The sequence below is a fragment of the Dermacentor variabilis genome, chromosome 11 (assembly GCF_050947875.1).
Source record: "Dermacentor variabilis isolate Ectoservices chromosome 11, ASM5094787v1, whole genome shotgun sequence".
NCBI lineage: Eukaryota > Metazoa > Arthropoda > Arachnida > Ixodida > Ixodidae > Dermacentor > Dermacentor variabilis.
In genome coordinates, this window is record NC_134578.1 from 58,566,371 (window position 1) to 58,585,334 (window position 18,964).

An 18,964-nucleotide genomic window follows, 5' to 3' on the forward strand; every position below is an offset into this window, starting at 1 on the left:
CAGACACACTACCTATGCTCCATCTAAAACAGTGGCATTATTGGACTTCTTGATGTATTGTAAGGCTGTTTACTTTTGTTCGCGACGCTTTTTCGCCTTTTTCCCTTTTGACTGGGCGGATAGCTAAATTCGTGAACGAAACCACGCAAACGCAGAGGACGCCGCGTATTTTTAGTAGTTCGCAAGTAACATATGACTCGGAGTTGTCGCCGTTGTCGCAGTGTTGTGGAGTGAACATGAAATCCAGAAGTCGTTCAGACGCGCTCGAACGGACCCCGAGTTCGAAACCTACCGTTGATTGATATTATCGCACCGATAACAAATATCAGGCGGTTCGTGCGCTTACACTTTCCCTATTGTACTAAAAAGGGTTCTGAGGCTCAAATAGACACATTCGCCAACTACCCGCGCCGAGATCGGTCCCCACCGAAGCTTAGGCACAGCGTATCCTTCCGAGTCCGTCTGCACGCTATCGGCGCGTCTAGGCTCAGGAATCAAGAAGTCTAACAAGGATAAATCACTGTTCTTTTCAGATTTCCCATCGGTGTTCTTAAATAAATTTTTTTTTTTCATATTTACAGTGCCAGCACAAGCGATCAGCGCCGATGCTACGCGTCATAAACACAGGTATATGTGCTGTCGCCGAAGGCTCCCAGCACTAGCCTGCGCTTCTGACGAGATATATGATTATGCAGACGGGTCGACTGAAAGGCATGTTGAATACGGACAGCAGATTTGCCTTTGTGGTACAGGCGTGAGTTTTAGTTTCTGGGCGATAGCGCATCTACCGCACTACCATGTCTGTGCGAATCATCGCTGGCAAACTAAAACTTGTCGAGTTTAACGAATGCCTTGGTTTAATTCTATAATCTATCACTAAACCTCAACAGGCTGGCGTGGCGCAGCGGTAGAGTACCGGGCTTGAGATCCGTAGGTCGGGAGATGGAATCGTGGTAGAAGTATTTTTATTTTTAGTTTTTTTTTTGCACTAAAACGCTCACTGTTGCTTTCTGCGTTCAAAAAATATGTGGGATGTCCAGGCACCGCGTATTTAACACGCTAGAGCTGTTTTTCGCGCCAGCGCCTCTCAGTACGCCGCGCCTGCCCACGCCCCAGCATCCAGAGCGCGGCACTGGGTACATAATCCGGCGCTGCACTGGGCACTGGAAGCATGTATATGGGCGGTGATCATGTATGTGCGCTCGGTAGTAGGTGACAAAGAAGCCAGTAGGCCGTCCACCATTGCAAGCAAACGGACCTGCACGGACGGCGCGCTGATAGGCTCGTGTTCGCCAACTATAGTTCGCTCGTGGTTCGGCTTAAGTCCCTCTATATGGTTTATAAATCAAATGGGGCCTAAATGCCTGCCCTCCTCCCAGCTGCGGCTTCCGTTGAGTAACAAAATCAGATCTCGAAGGCGGTGCTTTTGAAAACTGCATGCGCCTAAAGCGGATGGGAATCTCGGAGGCAATATCCACTTCGTTTTTTTTTTCTTATATACATTTTTCGTATCACAAAGTGCATACTTTTACAAATTACACACTTTTTGAACCCATCAAATTCGTTAAAAGGTCTCTACCGATACTTATTAGGAAAAAACACGCAATTTTCTAATTTACGTTACATTTTTCAAAGAACCGCAGTGTGGCGCCACTGCATTATTTGTTTGGTTAACAGACCACGTTGGTTGTGCAAAGCGCTCGTTGCTGTAAGGAGGTAGTGGAATTATGTTTTAGAAGTGCCTAGACAAAATGTGCACCTTGTCGTGTGCATTAACCATCGCAAAACCTTCCGGACTCGTGTAACAACATTAGTTCGCCGTGTGTTTCGTGCGATCCACCAGTGTCGACAGTGAGTGTGCTACTGCAGCGCCCGCCCGTCCGAGCTTCTTTGTTCTGCCGAGCTGCCCGCCCGCGCTCTCGTGAAAAGTCTGGTACTGGCGCTTCGAATCATAGTGTGTGGAAGACTTTGTTGAAGGTGGTGATTTTGCGGAGATGGAATTCATCGAAAGTTCTACAGTGCTTGCGCCAGAAAAACGTCGGTGCCACGGTACGTGTGAGACGAAGAAGCGTTTGCTGACTACGTCTTGAAAGGTAAGCAAGTTGGGCGCTTGCGCGCATTTTTGAAGCTTATGGTTCATGTAATGAGAGTCCTGTAACTAGCCAGAGCAGAGCGCTTTCTGATCGCAGGTTGCCTATGTTGCTGTGTTCATTTAGCAAGCAATTTGACGAAAGCTTCGTCTGATGTTGCAGCGTACTAGTATTCTTCTGTGAAGTATATGCTACCCGCCTTGATTGCTATGACTGAATAGGCGCACAATTAAGAAAACACTGACAGTTGCTGTTTGCTCGGTAGTTTCCTGGCTAGAAATTCTTCGTTATGTCGGCGTTCCCGCAATTATAGTACTTGTGTAATGTATACGTTGATGTGTGATGGGCTTCGCGCTTTGGCACACGATAGCTAAGTTTGACGATTGAGCAGATATAGGCTTGTATGAAGATTTTTGTACGTATGCAGATGGGTTTGAAGGTCTGCGTCGCGAGAACCTGTCTGTATCGTTCATGTTCTTGAGTGTCTTCGCGAATTTGTGTGTGATCCGGAGAAGATATCGGCCGATAGTACAATGACAAGGTTTCTGTTTAATCGAGACATTTCAGTGAGACCCTGGCCTTCCTTATATATATATATATATATATATATATACACACCTAAAGAACTGGATATCAGCTCTTGGCAATCGTAGGTTAGGGCTAGTGCATAATAAAGTAAGGACTTCGATTTTGTAGCGATGCTTACCGCTCGATTCTATGCCACTCTTGTGGCATAGAATAGCGGTAAGCATAACGAATAGCGAAAACAATAGCATCGCTACGAAATCGCGGCCTAGCTTTCAGAATGCTTCTCATGTGCTCAATATTTTTTTCTTAATCCAATGCTCTGTGTTTTACTATATATTCGAGTTTTGTTGATGATCGTTCTAGTAGTCCGTTGTTGCTGCTGATTTCGTTCCTTCCTGAAATTTCACTTGTTACAAAATAGCAGTGTAAACCTCCTGAGATATAACGAAGAGAAATTTGTACAACCAGACATAGATTGATGCAGCTGGCTATGGGAGGCACTCATTGCAATTGCACATGACACTGGTAAATCACTAGTTTCCTCCTTCACAGTACAATAAACAATCATTTCTTATTGTTGAAGGCTATGCAGATTTTGGAGGCATCCCTACACCCCGCAGGAACCTGCTGCACTGCTGAAAGCTGGGAAGCGCAACGATAAAGCACCTGATCTGCATGCTTTCACAAAGGTGCGCACAAAACTGTCACTACCTTGTGAGTTGTAGGATACGTTTGTGCAGTATGCAATCATTTTACTGTATGTGCCATTTTCGGTATTTCTAGTGGCAGATCACTTGAATTTTATCTTTTGGTCATCTGGAGTGCCCTCTTAATCAACTTACCAAAGTAGCCTCCTCTGAGTTGCATATAATTTGGGGGGGGGGGCTTAAGTAATTATGCATGATATACTCCATACAGGCTCTATAACTATCTAGCCAAATTGCCTTTATAAGAACCTGGTTTAGGTGCATGAGGTGTCCTTACGTGTATAATTTTTATCTTTTCATTATGCAGTCTTATGGACTTAAATTCTCACACTATTGCCTGTGTGCCTATATTCTTCCCTCCAATCGGTCACACTTATGTATTGCACGCCATACTTCACACCCTAAATACATTTGCATAAAATAATGTTTTCTGGCTTTATTATGTAGCTGCTGAATTCCCAGTCAGTATGAGTGTTCAATTCCTCAAACTTGTAACAAATCATTAACCTTTTGCTGTTAGAAGCTCACAATGAGTCCCAAGTGCAGGTTCATTTCAGGCTGGAAGCTGGTCTCCTTTATACATTACAGAAATTTGAGTTGGTAACATGGTATAGGAAACTGCTGAATCATATAACAACCAGCCTAGTGCAGTAGTTGCAAACCATACCATGACAGCACAGCTCAATGCTGACAATTCACTGTTACATTGCCATAATTTTTCTCCATTTTCTTGTCCTTTTTCAGTTGGCATGGGCTAAAGCTTGTTCTGTGCAATTATGTGTAATGCGAAGAATTGATTTTACTTTCCCTCGGATTTACCAAGATGTCGCAAGGAGGCTTGCTTCAAGCTCAAGCTGCCCTGCACTTAATTTGTGAACTATTTACTTTTTGATATAGTGCAATTATTTGTTGCACTTCTTATCAAATTGAGGTTTCATACTGCGAATCATGCACTCTTGAGCACCTAGAAGAATGTGTTCTGCTACACACATATAGGCAAAAAGTGCCTTAATGCTTTCGCCAAAAGTTCTATCACTGAGAGTTTGATGGAAGCTTGTCTGGTCGCGATGGAACATGACAAAGAATGACATAGACTAATCAAATAAAACTTTAAAAGCTAGACAATTTGGCGTCTATTCGAAAGCCTTATTCTAAATGGGGCACAAAGTAGAAGTGCCTACTTAGTGGGTTTTAGCATGTGACGCATCCATCGTGCATAACACAGAGAGGGTTCCTTCGTTTCCATAAGTGTGTGTCCTGTTGATTGTATCTCTAGGGACCCCACAGGTACAGGTGTGGCTTCCAGTTTCTTTCCTGGCCAATTGCACTAGAGTTCATGCAGTCACTGTTGTGGTTAATTATTGCTGCGTGCTCTGCCAAAGCATTTGATGCCACGAGGTGCCATTTGCTTCAAGCAAAGTGCTTTTCAGTTGCATGTCTGCCAAAGTTCAATCTAGCCGAGAAAATAGAAATTTACATGCACATTATACTTTTCAGTATAGGGCAAGTAATTGTGGAACCTTGCTGTAAATGTACATATAGATTTCTTCCATTATGCATTCTGTGTATTTAATTTTTTCAATCTATAAGCAAGAAGATATAGAATTTGGCAATTACTGTTCTTGAAATTTGTTCATAACTCTATTCAATATGGAGCATTTCTTCTAAATACTTGTTCAGCAGCAATCTGTCAAACGGAGAATACTCTTTGTAAGACACTATGGTTATGGACATACATAAGCTGATTAGTATGCAAGGATGGGTTTCTTGCATCGTGTTGGTTTTACGAGCTTAGAGGCAAAAAACTCATTCTTGCATACTCACCTCATTCAAAGCTAGTGACGTGAGGCATTTTCAATTTGGGCTTCAAAAACGCCCTTTTGAAGTCCAGCCCGCACTTGGTTCAGAGAAGTTTTCAGTACAAAGTCTCACATCTGTTAGATGCAGGTTACCGTTGCATGTATTGACCACCGTGGCAGGCAGCTTTCGCAATGCCACTGTGTTGAAGGGGTGGTTTACTGCATCCCGTTGGACTGTGACAAAGAGTATGTGGGACAGACAAGTAGATGCATCAACAAGTGATTACGTGAGCACACAAACAACGTTGAGAAACTAGCCCTATCTGGTGACCTTGCCGGACGTTGCGCATGCTGCAGATGCAAGCCTCTGTTTTATCGCATTCCATCGCTAGCCAGACACCCTGACCAGTTCACCAGAGAAATAGTCGAAACTAGAAAGAAAGAAAAATAGAAACTGGAAAGTCTAATGCAGCAATGCCGAATGAAGCCATCACATTTCTATTGCATCCTGACTCACTGGAAGTGTTTAAGAGACCTATAGATATAAACCACAGCTTTTGTTGCAAAGTCACCTATGTTACTGTATCATAGCATGACTTCCTACAATAGACCATCTAAGTAAAAAATTATCCTTTCCGAATATTATAGCAAAGGAAAAACAAATGTTTTAGTTACAAAGCATAAAAACCAGAACTAATGTTTGCTTTTCGTTTTCAGGTGTGGACCTTGGGGAAGAAATCCTCCTTGATGAGGCCACGCTGGCACGACTGCAGCGAGACGCAAAAACTCAGGCTCAAGATGTGCACGGGGCCTCCTGAAGGTTCTTTTCAGCCCAGAAGAGTTAGAGAGCACAAATCTCTATTTGGGCGGCATTCCATAGCCCACAAGGATGTTGCCTAAAAAGAGGCTTTGGACCCAAGGCGTGAGAACGCCATTCTGAGTATGTGTGACAGCGCAGACAACTAAAACGTTTGCTTTAATTCGTAATTTGAAGTTAAAATCTTGTGTATCACTCGTGCCGTCCTGCCCAGATACACTAACAGAGACATAAGGCTGAACTAACTCTTTACTTTTTCTCTTCCCTTAGGCTACACAGCAAGGCACTTCGACACAGCGGAGATCAAAAACATGTCATTGCTGCTTGCGCACAGGTTTTGAAATGTGCTAAATAAATGTTAGTTTTCAAAAAGATTGGAGTGTTTTGTTCATAGGCAAATACATTTATATATACTACGCATGTTGAAGGTTACATTGGAACAGCACCACAATATATTAAAAAAAGCCAGAGAAATTTGCTTAAATGTCACCAGCACATTTAAAGCATACTAAAATAGTTGCTAGTATGTTTCTAGGGGGAGCAACAGAAAGTTGGTAGAATGTTACTAGGCCGTTTCTAGGTCGAGTTATAGAAAGTTGCTAGGATGTTTCTAGATCAAGCAACAGAAAGTTAGCAGAATGTTACTAAGAAGTTTCTAGATCGAGCAACAGAAAGTTACTAAAATGTTTCTAGATGGAACAACAGAAAGTTAGCAGAAAGTTACTAAAATGTTTCTAAATCGAGCAATAGAAAGTTAGTAGAATGTTACTAAAATGTTTCTAAGAAGTATGAAAATGGTCAATAAATCCTGCTTTTAGTGTCTAAAGGATGTTCATTCATTGTCTAAAGAAAGTTTGTAAAAAGGGTTTCAATTGAATATCGGTGGCCAATAGTCGATAGAATATTGGTATGAAGTATATAAGAAGTTTGAAAACGGTCTAAAGAAATTCAATAGACTGTCGGTAGGTTCTAGTAACATTTGCCTAAAGAAAGTATTGAAAGTTACTAGAAATTTTTGTAAGGGATACTCTCCATTCTTCCTCTTGTTTGGCCGCGACCTATATACGCTACCTTTCGACACCGTTCTGCCTGCTAGTCTGAATTCCACATCCGAGTACGCTCGTGAAATCATACTCAAAGCACAAGAAGCACACCATATTCCCGACGTCGACTTGTGGATTCGCAGGACAATCAGCGGCGCTTATATGACGCCCGCCATCGTGACATCCATTACACACGGGGCGCCCTGGTTCTCCTTTGGCCGCCATCGCGACGCGTTGGCCTCTCGAAGTTACTTTCAAGCCACTTTGGCCCTTACCGTGTCTTACGTCAAGCAACTGACGTCACGTACGAAATCGCTTCTCTTGACCCAAACGTGGTTCAGCATCGCTCCGTCGTGCTACACGTCGCGCGTCTTAAGTTGTATCACTCATTCGCCTCCTAACCAGCACCGAGCCAAAGCTTCAGCCACCGGGGGTCATGTGAGACGCTGAAGATGCTTTCATCTTCGTCGGAAGAAGACGACGCTCTGGACTTCGCGCGCTGTCTGCCATCTTGTCAGCTGCTACAATTATTGTAATTATCCTGTAAATATGCGACTGACTGTTTTAACCCCGTAACAATAGCATGCACACGGTAATCACTTTGACTATACACGGCGACATTGATCAAGACATTCAAGCTCTTTCTTAGTTAGGAACACCAATGGCGCGCTTACGCACTTCTCGGGGATAAGTTTATAAATCTGATAAGCTTCAATCAACTCTCTCTCTCTCTCTCTCTCTTGTTGAGTGGTGAATAAACTTCAGTTGTATGTCCAGCCACCTTCCTGTCATTTCGTCTATGTCTGCCTCGTGATTTTTTCCCTTTTCCAAGTTTGCTTGCATTCTCCTAGCATAACAAACAGTAACGACATCTCTCCAGTAGGACGCTCAACTTGTGGGCGGAGATTAGCCCCCTTGCTTCCTCCCCTGTGTCTTGCTTCCAGCGCGCTAGCTGATACGAAAGAAGGTACTGCTCCCTTCTCCACAATCTTTCTAGCGTAGAGGAAGTCTCCGGAGACTTCGGGCAGGGGTGGCCTTTACGCCAGCCATCACTTGCACTTGAGGTCAACCATGCGCCAGTGTCCGAAGTGCTCTGCTCCTGCCTTTGCAGCGTATGTCTGCCATCTACTTTTGGAGATGCCCCGGAGCAAAGGCAATTCGTGAAAGCGTTCTTAAGAGTGTGAAAGCGAGCAGTGATCAAGTTGAAGACATTGAAAGGTGAATTTTGGACAAGACATCTTGTAAGCGCCGTTGCAGTATCTCAGTGAAATGAGCCTGGACGTTTACATTTGGCTCCGTTATGACGTTATGCCACGTGGCGATTCCCAAGCAAACGAAAAAAGAAAGAAAACCGCTCATCGGTGCGATAATTACGCCTAACTTCGGTTAACTTGAATGGACAGAAACTGTGAAGTTCCCTCGCAAATGCGTGATGCACACACTCGTCACACTAGAATCATTCTTGAACGGTGCCTAACAGAGTTCGTGTCCCTTCAGCGATGCCGCACATGGATATGTAAATGACTGTGTGTTCTCTATTGACCGCGAGAGAGAAAATAATAAAGCAGCTGTGACTGACAGCACACGCGATATAAAATGCAATGCTTCTATCTGGTGCACACTGCAATGTCCCACTAATTGGTTATGTTGCTGAGGGTGTCCTTCGTGTGAAGTGCTCCTCATATTTGCCTCGTGTCGAAGTGCTACGTAAACACGAAGGAGCTAGGGCTTTCCCTGCGACTGTGTGCAGCATGGCAAACATAGAATCTGACTTTATTGCACTCATATCAATCGTTGGATGCTAAAATCGCCGGCAATCTAAATGACAAAGTATGCTAAAATGCCGCACTATGCATGGCGGTAGGGCGCGGCAAAAATGATACTCGTCTATTTAAAAAAACAGGGTATAGTGTGCTACATGTCGTATAGTATCTTTTATGTAGTAACTCAAGCCCTAAATAACGTGTATAGTGGAACAGATCTCGCAGAATAATGCTTGGCTAACTGCACGACGTTACAGCTGCAGTGAAACAGACGACGCTGCAGCTCCGCTGAAGAAGACGATGCCGCATGCAGGATGCTCTCGCTAAATTACCTCTGTGGTATTGTTTTGTGATCTGAAATGGGGTCGCATTAAAGAAGACACATTTACCAGCATTCAGAGACGACAAGTCGGATGCAGCGCTTTCAGAACCAACCACCGCAGGCAACTGATAACCGCAACCACACTGTGGCCCGCTGCCGCCAGCAGCCCCTCTCACCATTATCATCGCCATCATCACCACAAAAACATGGCGGCCGCCTACAGGCGCTATAAATTCTCGTCTATACTACAAACAAACATACAACCATTCGTAACCTACGGTCTTTGAAATCGGGCTGCGCGCGTGACTTGTAGCTCGCGCTAAAAATCTCAGCAGCACTGTACATAGTACAGCCCCTCTTGCTAAGCCTAAAACGCCAAAAAATTTAGGACTGATTTCGGAAACAGCGCCGTGTTGTCACTAATACCAGAGTCCTTCCATGTTTTTTCTGGTCACGAAACTGCCGCCTCAGTTTCATATAGCGCCAGCGCCCGCCGCTAGAGGCGCAACCGTGCATGAGAGGGCATGCGAACGCCGCTACCGCTGTGGTTGTGTGTGGGGCAGCCTCGGTATTCTAGCTTTCTCAACTTCCTCAACGATCGCTTTAGTTTCACGTAACTATTTTTAACATTGAATATAATTAAATTACTGCCTGAGCGTGTCTTCTGCGATGATATGAGCGCACGGGACGAAAAAAGAAGCCGCTCATAACATGGAGCTTGCGGCGGTCTCAGACCAAAAAGAAGAAAGATCTGGAATTTTAAGAGCCAGAACCGCGATACGATTATGAGGCACGCCGTAGTGGGGGACTCGGGATTAGTTTTGACCACCTGGGATCCTTTAAAATGCACCTAAATTTAAATAAACGGGTGTTTTGCATTTCGCCCCCGTCGAAGTGCGTCCGCTGTACACGGCCGGGCGGTCCCGGTCCGGATTTCTTCGTCATCGCCGTTCGCCTCAACGCTTCGGTGGGCTCCGCTTTTTAATATTTGCCTTAAATTAAACACCGCGCATTCGCAACAAAACGCCAGTGGTCCCACTTATCACCAGAGGAGTAAGCGCCAATTCTCTGTTGCGCATAGCGCCAGATTGTTCGCCGAGCACAGCTGTTCAGTTTCTGTTAAACTGTGGCATAGAAGGACTCTGTGGGCAGTATCTTATAACGAGATCAAAAGAATGAAATTGCTATTGCAAAGGGCTGCTACCGTAGAATACTTAATGACAAAGAAAAGGGAACTGAGCTGCTCCATGCGCTTAAGATTTCTTGCAAAGCGATGTCATTTCTGAATAAGATTTAGGTAGAATTAATGCAAGACGAACTTCGCTACTAAATGTCTTCCTAGACAATCACATGTAAGAAGACAGGACAGACAGACAGACCTGTCCTGTCTTCTTACATGTGATTGTCTAGAAAGCGCAACCAATGTTTCCTATTACAATGAACCAACTTGCCCAACAACGCATCCTGCTAAATGCCTTCGGTGCGGCTTTTAACAACGGATTAAGGCGAACCTGAAGTGTTAGGACCTGCACAGTTGAAACTAGCTGTAATTAGGCAATTGCCTTAGCAAGCAGTCGTTTAGAAGCGTCAGTAAGCCCAGCACTTCACTGCTCGTGGTTTCGACGCAGAAACGACGAGACTAGGTATTTTGGTTCTTAATTCGCAACTATTTACAATATGTTAAAATGTTGCAATCACCGGTCCTGATATTCTTATCATGGTCGAAAAATGAAAAAAAAAAACTTTATAATTCGATTAAGAAAATAAATAAAACGTGTTGGTGCAAAAACAAAATACAAGCACGATCATTTATTTATCATGTAAAATAAGCGGAGCGAAATACAGATAGCACGGAGGCGTCCGGTCACAAATGGTCCACCATTCACAATGCAAGAAGTTTGTTAAAAGCATGACACTGATATAATACGCATAAAGAAATAAGATCAAACGTGAGAGGTATGCATTGGGAGGCAGGAAACAAACACCAGCAAACGAATGGCAATAAGTACAGAATGCATAGTCGATTGTTTCTATAAACAAGAAAGTGTAAAGCATAAGCATTTCATAACACACGGCTAAAGAACTCTCAAACGAACACAAGTAGCCACATCACAAATACAGCAATTTTTTTAAATGGCTTGTTAGAGATACCACCTTTCTACTTCTTCAGCTGTTACTTAAACATGCAGACAAAACTTGCTCAGCAAATCACAATACAAATGTAGCTAACAGTGTGCTAATAACCTTCTTACTCATAGCAGCTTATAGACTTAAAAGTACGTGCAATTGAAGAATTGTAGCCCATCATTAGCCAAGACTAAAGGACAATGGAAAATAAAACAATGCATATTATTCTGTTTTAACACTTGCATTTAAAGGAATCCTAATGCTATACCTTTCATAGATGGTCGGGGTAAGGGCGCTATTGCTGTGAACTACTCTATCCTGGTATAACACAAATTGAGGTTGCAACAAAGCATAAAGCAAATGTGTTCAGCGTCGGCTTCTCACGCTCCAGGGACACGTCGTCGCCGTTGATGTTGAAATTGTACGCAGTGACGATGTCCGAGGCGTCAAAGTGTTTCGCGCACACACGTGTATACTTCGATTCGAAATTAAAACCGCCACTTTCCTGCCGCGGTATGGCCCGCTTCCATTTCTCGCGCTGCTCCTTGTTATTAAGTAAACAGAACAACGACACCTTTTCGGTCGTGCCCTTGTAGCCGGAACGGCACCCAGGCACGCAACACGTGTTCGGCATCGTTGTCCCACCCCACCACTTCAACCAAACAGCCCAACACTCGAGAAATAGCACAGCACATGCACAGAACGTACCCGAAAAGTCAGCTCGCCTCGCACTGCGCCCGCATTTCGGTACGCGAACGATGCCCTCTGTGGCACAGTGGCGCCGCGTCGCGGCACCTTTGGGCAGCATATGAACCTCTCCCATAGCGTGACGGCGGAGTTTCGTGACCAGAAAAACATGGAAGGACTCTGCTAATACTTAGCGGTCGAAGCACCATGACCCAAATCTCAAACAAATACGAGCATCTGTTGGGAAAGAACGGACCAAACAGCTAGCGCAGCACGATGACTTAGATCCGAAGCGGGCGGCGCCAAGGACATGGGCGCCTTTCACCCCAAAGGCGCCGCCATATTTCCCATGCTAAAGCATCTTTGCAAGCGTTAGCGTCTCACCCTAAATTCCAAACATCGCGGAGGCACGCAAAACGGAAATGTCGTAGCGTCTGGCACATGCGAAATTTGACCCCTCTATTTACTTGCGTATAGCGAGGTACCACTTAAGCTATGCTCAACCTCTAATATCCAAGCTGTATCAAATATTCACTGTTCGCAAGCATTTAAACAAAAGCCGCAGTTTCGCCCTAAAGGCGAAGCCTCAATTGCGGTAGAAAATTAGTGGATAGCTGCCCGGATAGCTTCATAATAAGTGGACGTGACCGGTCTCTGAAGTTATTGCCGAGTCTATGGCACCTTTCGATACGCGGACGTGCGATCTCAAGAGTGTCCTGGAATCATTTAGCAATGTTGTAAGAAAGTTCTTTTTAATTCTCGTTAGGGCCGTTGCTGAGACCATGTATACTAATGTTGTTTCTATGCGACCTGTTTTCTCATTGTTGTTTCTGCAAGAGAGTGTTGATCTAGGGCTTTTTAATTACTGGATTTGAGTGTGTAGGTTGTCATTAGAATCATGCACACTACTAGACGTTGAGGGTCACTCCAGAGAAGCTACACGAGTTTCCAAAGTTTCAAATCTCGTGTTGACAGACCATTGAAACATTTGGTTTCAGCAATATCCAGAGCCAGATTTTTTTGGTCATTTAAGAGTTCGGAGAGCATTTCAGGATCGCGCTGAGAACAAGCGTTGGGATCAGGGTTAACTTCCAGATCGCCGTTAAATAAAAGGCAGCGGGCAGCATTTAACAGAGCAAAATACAAAAAAAATATCGACAAAGCCATGGTTGCAGTCATGTGGGCGAGGTGAAATCAGCATATATCGGTCATCAGAATGGATGCACTGAGAATTGGCAAGGTAACATGCCTGCGTGGTTTACAGACAGCGGATTAACATGATGCTCACGTTTCTGTTGCCTCGCCCACTGAAGAAGGCAACTGCCCGGGGACGCTTTTATAGCCGTAAACCATGTCGTCGTGGAACCTGGTCTGTCGATGATTGGGCGGTGGATTGTGACGTTAATCTTCTCCAGCGAAGCATGCGCGATATGGACCGATAACGTGAGGAGCAATCTGCCGTTGTTATCCGCAAGGAAGATGGGGTCGGCCACGCTTTGACCGCCCGGCGCATCCATGACACGGCGTGGGAACGATGATGATGACAAGTGCAGCGCGACGACAGTGACATGCACCGCAGCATTCTCGAACATTGAGGCAACAAGGTAGCGAATTGCATTATGATCAGACAGAGGGTCAACGTAATGCCCGCACTGCTGTTGCCTCGCCCACTCATTTTTTTTTCATTTTTGGCATCATTGAAAATAGGCACCCCAATATTGGCTCAAATTTTTGAAGCTTTCGATTAATGTTATGTATTCGAAAAGGCGAACTCCACGCATTAACTTAATTGGAAAACTACTTTTTCTACACTGATTTAAATCTACTTTTTTATGTGCAGTGTAGTTGGAAGCAATAACACAGTTCAGAAGGACATGAATGATTAATTTAAAGTAATTAATACAATATAGTGTGCATGATTTGAAGTTTTAGAGGAGGAGGTGCCTCGAGGAAAAACAGTCAGAAGGCCTCCCAAGAGACAATGCTTAAACGCAGTTATTAGTTCCGCAAGTGAAATGCATACGAAACATTAAACAATAGTGATAATGCAATTTTATAAATGCGACAGCGTAAATAAAGAGCGTGACAGAAAAAGAAACGAATAAACAATAAATAAAAGGCAGCAATCAAGAAAAAAAATGTTTCGAATAACTACTCAAGTGTGATGACTACTTTTAAGAGAACAATAACAAAAGTGAAAGCAATTATTTTTGTCTAACCATTAAAAATGTTAGAGGACAACGAAAAGAATAAAGTGCGCGGTATGTTTCTATAGGTGCGGTTGATGAGTTCCGAAAATTCAGCTGAGAAGACGATTGCCCACGTTTCATTAGGAGTGCGAAATCTGGGTAGTAAGATGTTCTATTCATACAGAAATTTTATTGTGTTGGCACGAGGCACGTTGTTTATATTTAGTTAAACTAAGGGACAGTTTAAGTGTGTAGAGTAGTTGCGGTGTCTTTGAAGTAAATTACGCATGTCAGCCCTCCAGAGCGTTACAAGCGTTTCACGAAGAATGCAAACTATAGCCCGCTGCCCCGAAGAAACAAATAACAATACCCCTAAATAAGAATGAGAATATAGGGAGAACTTCATGTTCAATCGTTACGCAAATTTGTGATCAGTGTGGTTCAACTATAGACTTTGTAGAAACTTGCCTTAGCAAGGACTCAAGCACATTATGCGTCTGCTTTCTGCTATGTTTGCCAGGCTTACGAGAGAACTCTACGTCACGCTGAACTTGCACTCGACGAAACTGGGCAGCATGTTGAGTGTCATGGGTGGCGAAACTTCAACGTTTCTGGTTTAAATGGTAGCTTTGAAATTGATTACTCGACCTTGGTTTGTTCTCTATCCTCTTGCACTTAAAGGAGGCTCACATTACGCTTTCTCGGTGTCCTCGGTGAAGTAAACATTGCTTATATTTGACTAAAGTAAGGCGCACGCTGCTTACCCAAGCTAGGTCAGACCTAATGATAATAGGAAGAACATAAGGCTACATGAGAATGGGAAGTTAAACGTGTGTAGTTTAATTGCAACCTTCGTGAAACAATCCTTACTTCTCAAAAGCGTTATATGCGGGCATGGTCTCAAATTGGCAAGTCATATGCGCCAGCATTTGAACGTGCGCGCTTTATTTATTTGGTGCAACTACTCGAAAGCAACCGCTTCATTGGAAATTAGGTTGTGATATTGAAGATTTACAGGTCTGCTGTCAGTAATTATTGCGATAGCGATTACATGAACACTCCAGGAACACCTGTGCCATCGGCATCGCTTTGAGGTTCCGTATGAAGTCCAAGGGCGGTAAAATCGTTGCCGCACGCCGTATGCTGTATGTGCGAGCGAAAGCGTGCAAGGGTGAGCCGGCAATCGCGGCCCAACCTCGCGCACGCAAGGGAGGAAAGTGGGGAGGAAGCGCGCCGTCTTCCGTCGATCTCAAGAGTCCAAGGGGAGGGGAGGGATGGACGCGCGTTCTACTACGCGCGCGCCCGCCCGGGCCGCTGTATCTTGAAATCCACCTGCGGCGGGGACGCAGTCCGCCGCAGTCTGTGTTTTCGCGGCTTAGTTCGCACTGGGATGCGGGACGCAGCACGAAATTCACTTCACTCGCTGCTTCTGCCGCGCTTCCACACTCCAGCGTTTTGACAGCGAGCTTCCACGGTCATTGAGTGAGATGTGTTCATCTTTGCTTGTGCGCGCGTGACACCCCGCTTGTTGATTTAGCTCAGACGCCTATTACAGTTTATTCCGTCGACTAAAATACTATCCTTGCTTCGTGTAGCTGTCAATTAACTTGCTATCGTAATAGATGCTTCGCCTTTCGGATGAAACTACGACTTTTTTGTCGAGCACACTTGGCGCGTAATAACCAACGTCACAAAGCAAGTACACTAAGCAGTGTCCTAGGATGTTTGTAGCACGTTTTGAATGCCCATATTTCGGCTAGTTCTTGTGTTTCTTTGTGACTTATGTTGGTGACCATGTGCCAGTTTTATGCTATCTGTACTAGGCGATGATGTCGTGCTGGTCGTCTGTGCTTTCTTTCTCTACATGGACCTTGGACCATCCTTCATTTTCTATTTTACCACAACCACTAAGAATATTAGCATATCCTCGATTATTTACCGCATGCGAGTTTATCTATGACAGAAATGTCTCTATGGTATACATTCGAAAATTACAATATTCTGTTATAACTTAGGTTACTTTTCTTGTGGATCAGCGAGGGCGGGGGGCTGGGTAGGGTAAGGAAGCATTGTAGACCTGGAATACTGCCAATGTGCGTTTTAAAAAACAAAAACAAGATCTATTACAGTTAACGTTTTAACTACAGCCTTCAGCATGTCTCAAATTTTCGGAGTGTCACATTGCGGACTTCAGGCACGGCTGAGACGTTTGAGAAAACTAAGAATCGTGTTTACTTTACACAATCTCGACACATGGTGACCTGTCAAAATAGGAGCGCGGACTTAAACATTACAGCTGAAACTCCCTGAAGGGGAATTATCGTGGTGGGCAGTAATATACGGGGGATCATCTATAAGTTTTGTGGAATTTCTAAAAATCGCCTCTGGCAGACAGCATAATTATTGTCGCTGAGCTGGATTAATCGAAGAGGTGGACATTACTAACACGATAAATGGAAAAACATACTCAACTAATTAAAACATCATTAATAAACTTCCTAATTAATTACTTTACGGCACGTATTGATATTCATGAATTGTATCCTGTGGGTTCGCAAGACGGTTCCACTTGTAATGCATTTCATGGATGGTACAAGTTTAGAGATATTATTTCCCAAAGTGTTAGACAAAATGCATGGGCGTTCCAGTTGCTTTTGTGCTTCAATGCATAAACGAGCTTTTTCTTTAAAAAGTAAGTTTAACAACAGCGCATTTTTACGGACAGTTTGGTGGTGCGTATCTGCAAGCTGGTCTCCTTCTACGCGTTCCAAACTCATGGCTACAATTCGTAAATTTCAAGATGGGCCTTGAAGTAATTAAGTGCGAAGCTAGTTTGTGATTCCCTCAATCATACAAATATTTGTTTCCCTTTCTCGGGCAAATAATGCCTGCCTCTGAATAATCAGGCTCAAAGCTAGAACTATGTTATCTGCGAGAGGCAATTAAAAAAAATATTCCGGAAAACTTAAAGATGATCACACTGTATAGAAAGCTCCTAGTTTGCTCGTGTGCGAGCTTAACGTTCTTGCTTCTTCCGTTAGATTAGGGTAGCGCGATCTATGCCTGGCTGTTCTGGCAGATGACACGTAGAAGCAACGCAACCCTTCTTTGGTCGACATCGCTTCCATCCACGTTTGATTTAATTGTCAACATTGTTCGAGTGTCTTTCTAGTCTATTGGCTCTTTTGGCCCTTCCGTGCTAGGTCTTATAGCCACTTCCATATGATTTAGCATTTGGGAAATTACGTATGGCGCCAGACAATTACGCAGGCGCTATATGGCAACGCGAAAGGTTGAATGCGAAACTAACCGAAATGTATTTTACATATTCAGGTATCGGGCCGGACCACAGCGAGACCTTGGAATTTGCGAGCGGCAACTACACGTGTGGTGTTTTTTACGTGAAACCGTCTGGTGGTATGTATGAGTACTTTGTTCTTATTTATCAAGCTAAATACGCCGCTTTTTGTGTTCTTCGCTATGACGTGCCATCAGCGGCGGCAGTGTCTAGCACCAGTAGCCAGTTGTTATTTGTTCGTAAGCGATAAAATTAATAAATAACATGTCCCTGCAATTTTATCAAAAAATGAGCGCATTGCTTCAAAGAGTTTTTAGTGCTGCAAATGTACAACTCGAGGATATACACACACAATGAAGGACAATGGACAGACAAATGTGACTGTATAAGTCATTTTCATTCCTAAGTATCCCGGCAAATATTAGGTTATGCAGACTAGGGTCTTACAAAATTTTAGGCTTTACTATTCCTTAAGAATGTACGATCTAATAATTTTACCGCTTTTCCTTTGGTTGAATGAAGACTGATTTGTGTTTATTTGCCTTCAACACATTCACTGTGATTCAGGTAACCTCGCCTGGCGTGAACTCAGGTTCAAGGATGTCAACGAAACCGGAAAACCACATGAGGAGTGCATGCAGTATTTCAACGGTACAAGGCAAACAGGATATGTAATTTACAATGATACGTGCAAAAATTTGCAGTAATATATATGGACACAGTACTAACTCGCGCGGCATTGAAATCAAGAATGGTTCATGTGCGCTGAAAATTTGAGCAATGACTAACAGATGAAATTATTTTTCAAACTTCTGTGCAATAAATTCCTTCATCTGTGGCAATAACAGTCTTGCCTTCTCTTCATTTGGCGCCAAGCGTTTTATTTCCCGTAAGTTCCAAGCGGAAAACTCCTCAATAAAATTCCGCCATATCGATTAAAAAAAAACAAAGCAAATCTAAACAAACAGGCTACGGGAGACACCGTGGCGGAGGGCAGCAGATTGATTTCGATTCCATTAGATTCTTTAATGGGCACTTAACTGTAAGTAGAAGACTGTTTTTCAGCCCGCCTCCATCAGAATGTGGCCTCCGTGGCCAAGATTCGTACCCGCGACTTCGTGTTCAGCACAAGAAAGCCATTGCAACTGAGCCACCAGCCAGAATCAGTGCTTAGTTTGTTACAGTGTCAGCCGACGAGTACTCAACGTTTATTTTATTGCGATAGAAATTACATGGACGCTCGAAGCGCAGTTAGACCGTCGCCGTCGCCGTGAGGTTCCGCATAATGTTGAAAGGCGATATAACGCCGTCGCCGCGCGCCCTACGCTGTATGTGCGAGTGAAGGCGTGCGATTGGAACCGATGATCGGAGCTCGATCTGGCCCGCGCCAAAGAGACGAAATCGGTAAAGCCCCTTAAACTTCGTAAAGTAGCAGCACTCTCCTCCTCCGCCTTCACTCCTCCTCGTTTCTCCTCTCTTTCGCGCTCCCTCCTCGACCGTGGCGCCGTCTACACCGCTCGAGCGTAGCAATTAACGGCCCCCAACATGCGCTCCTCGCCACTCCGCAGACGCTTCTCGAGCAAAAATGGCGCTG

General features: G+C 44.1%; 1 protein-coding gene and 1 long non-coding RNA gene across 2 annotated transcripts in view; both read left to right on the plus strand.

Annotated features, from left to right (window-relative positions):
• Positions 1 to 18,215, plus strand: part of LOC142564024 (uncharacterized) — a 107,825-nt gene extending 89,610 nt beyond the window's left edge. The window contains exons 4-5 of the mRNA XM_075674828.1: positions 17,406 to 17,489; positions 17,938 to 18,215. Coding sequence (XP_075530943.1) covers positions 17,406 to 17,489; positions 17,938 to 18,077 — 224 coding nt within the window. The 3' untranslated portion in view covers positions 18,078 to 18,215. The remainder of the gene's footprint in view (positions 1 to 17,405; positions 17,490 to 17,937) is intronic.
• LOC142564022 (uncharacterized) lies at positions 5,347 to 6,315 on the plus strand. Its single transcript, XR_012824465.1, has 2 exons — positions 5,347 to 6,064; positions 6,212 to 6,315. It is a non-coding gene; the product is annotated as an uncharacterized LOC142564022 (long non-coding RNA).
• Positions 18,216 to 18,964: the final 749 nt, after the last annotated feature.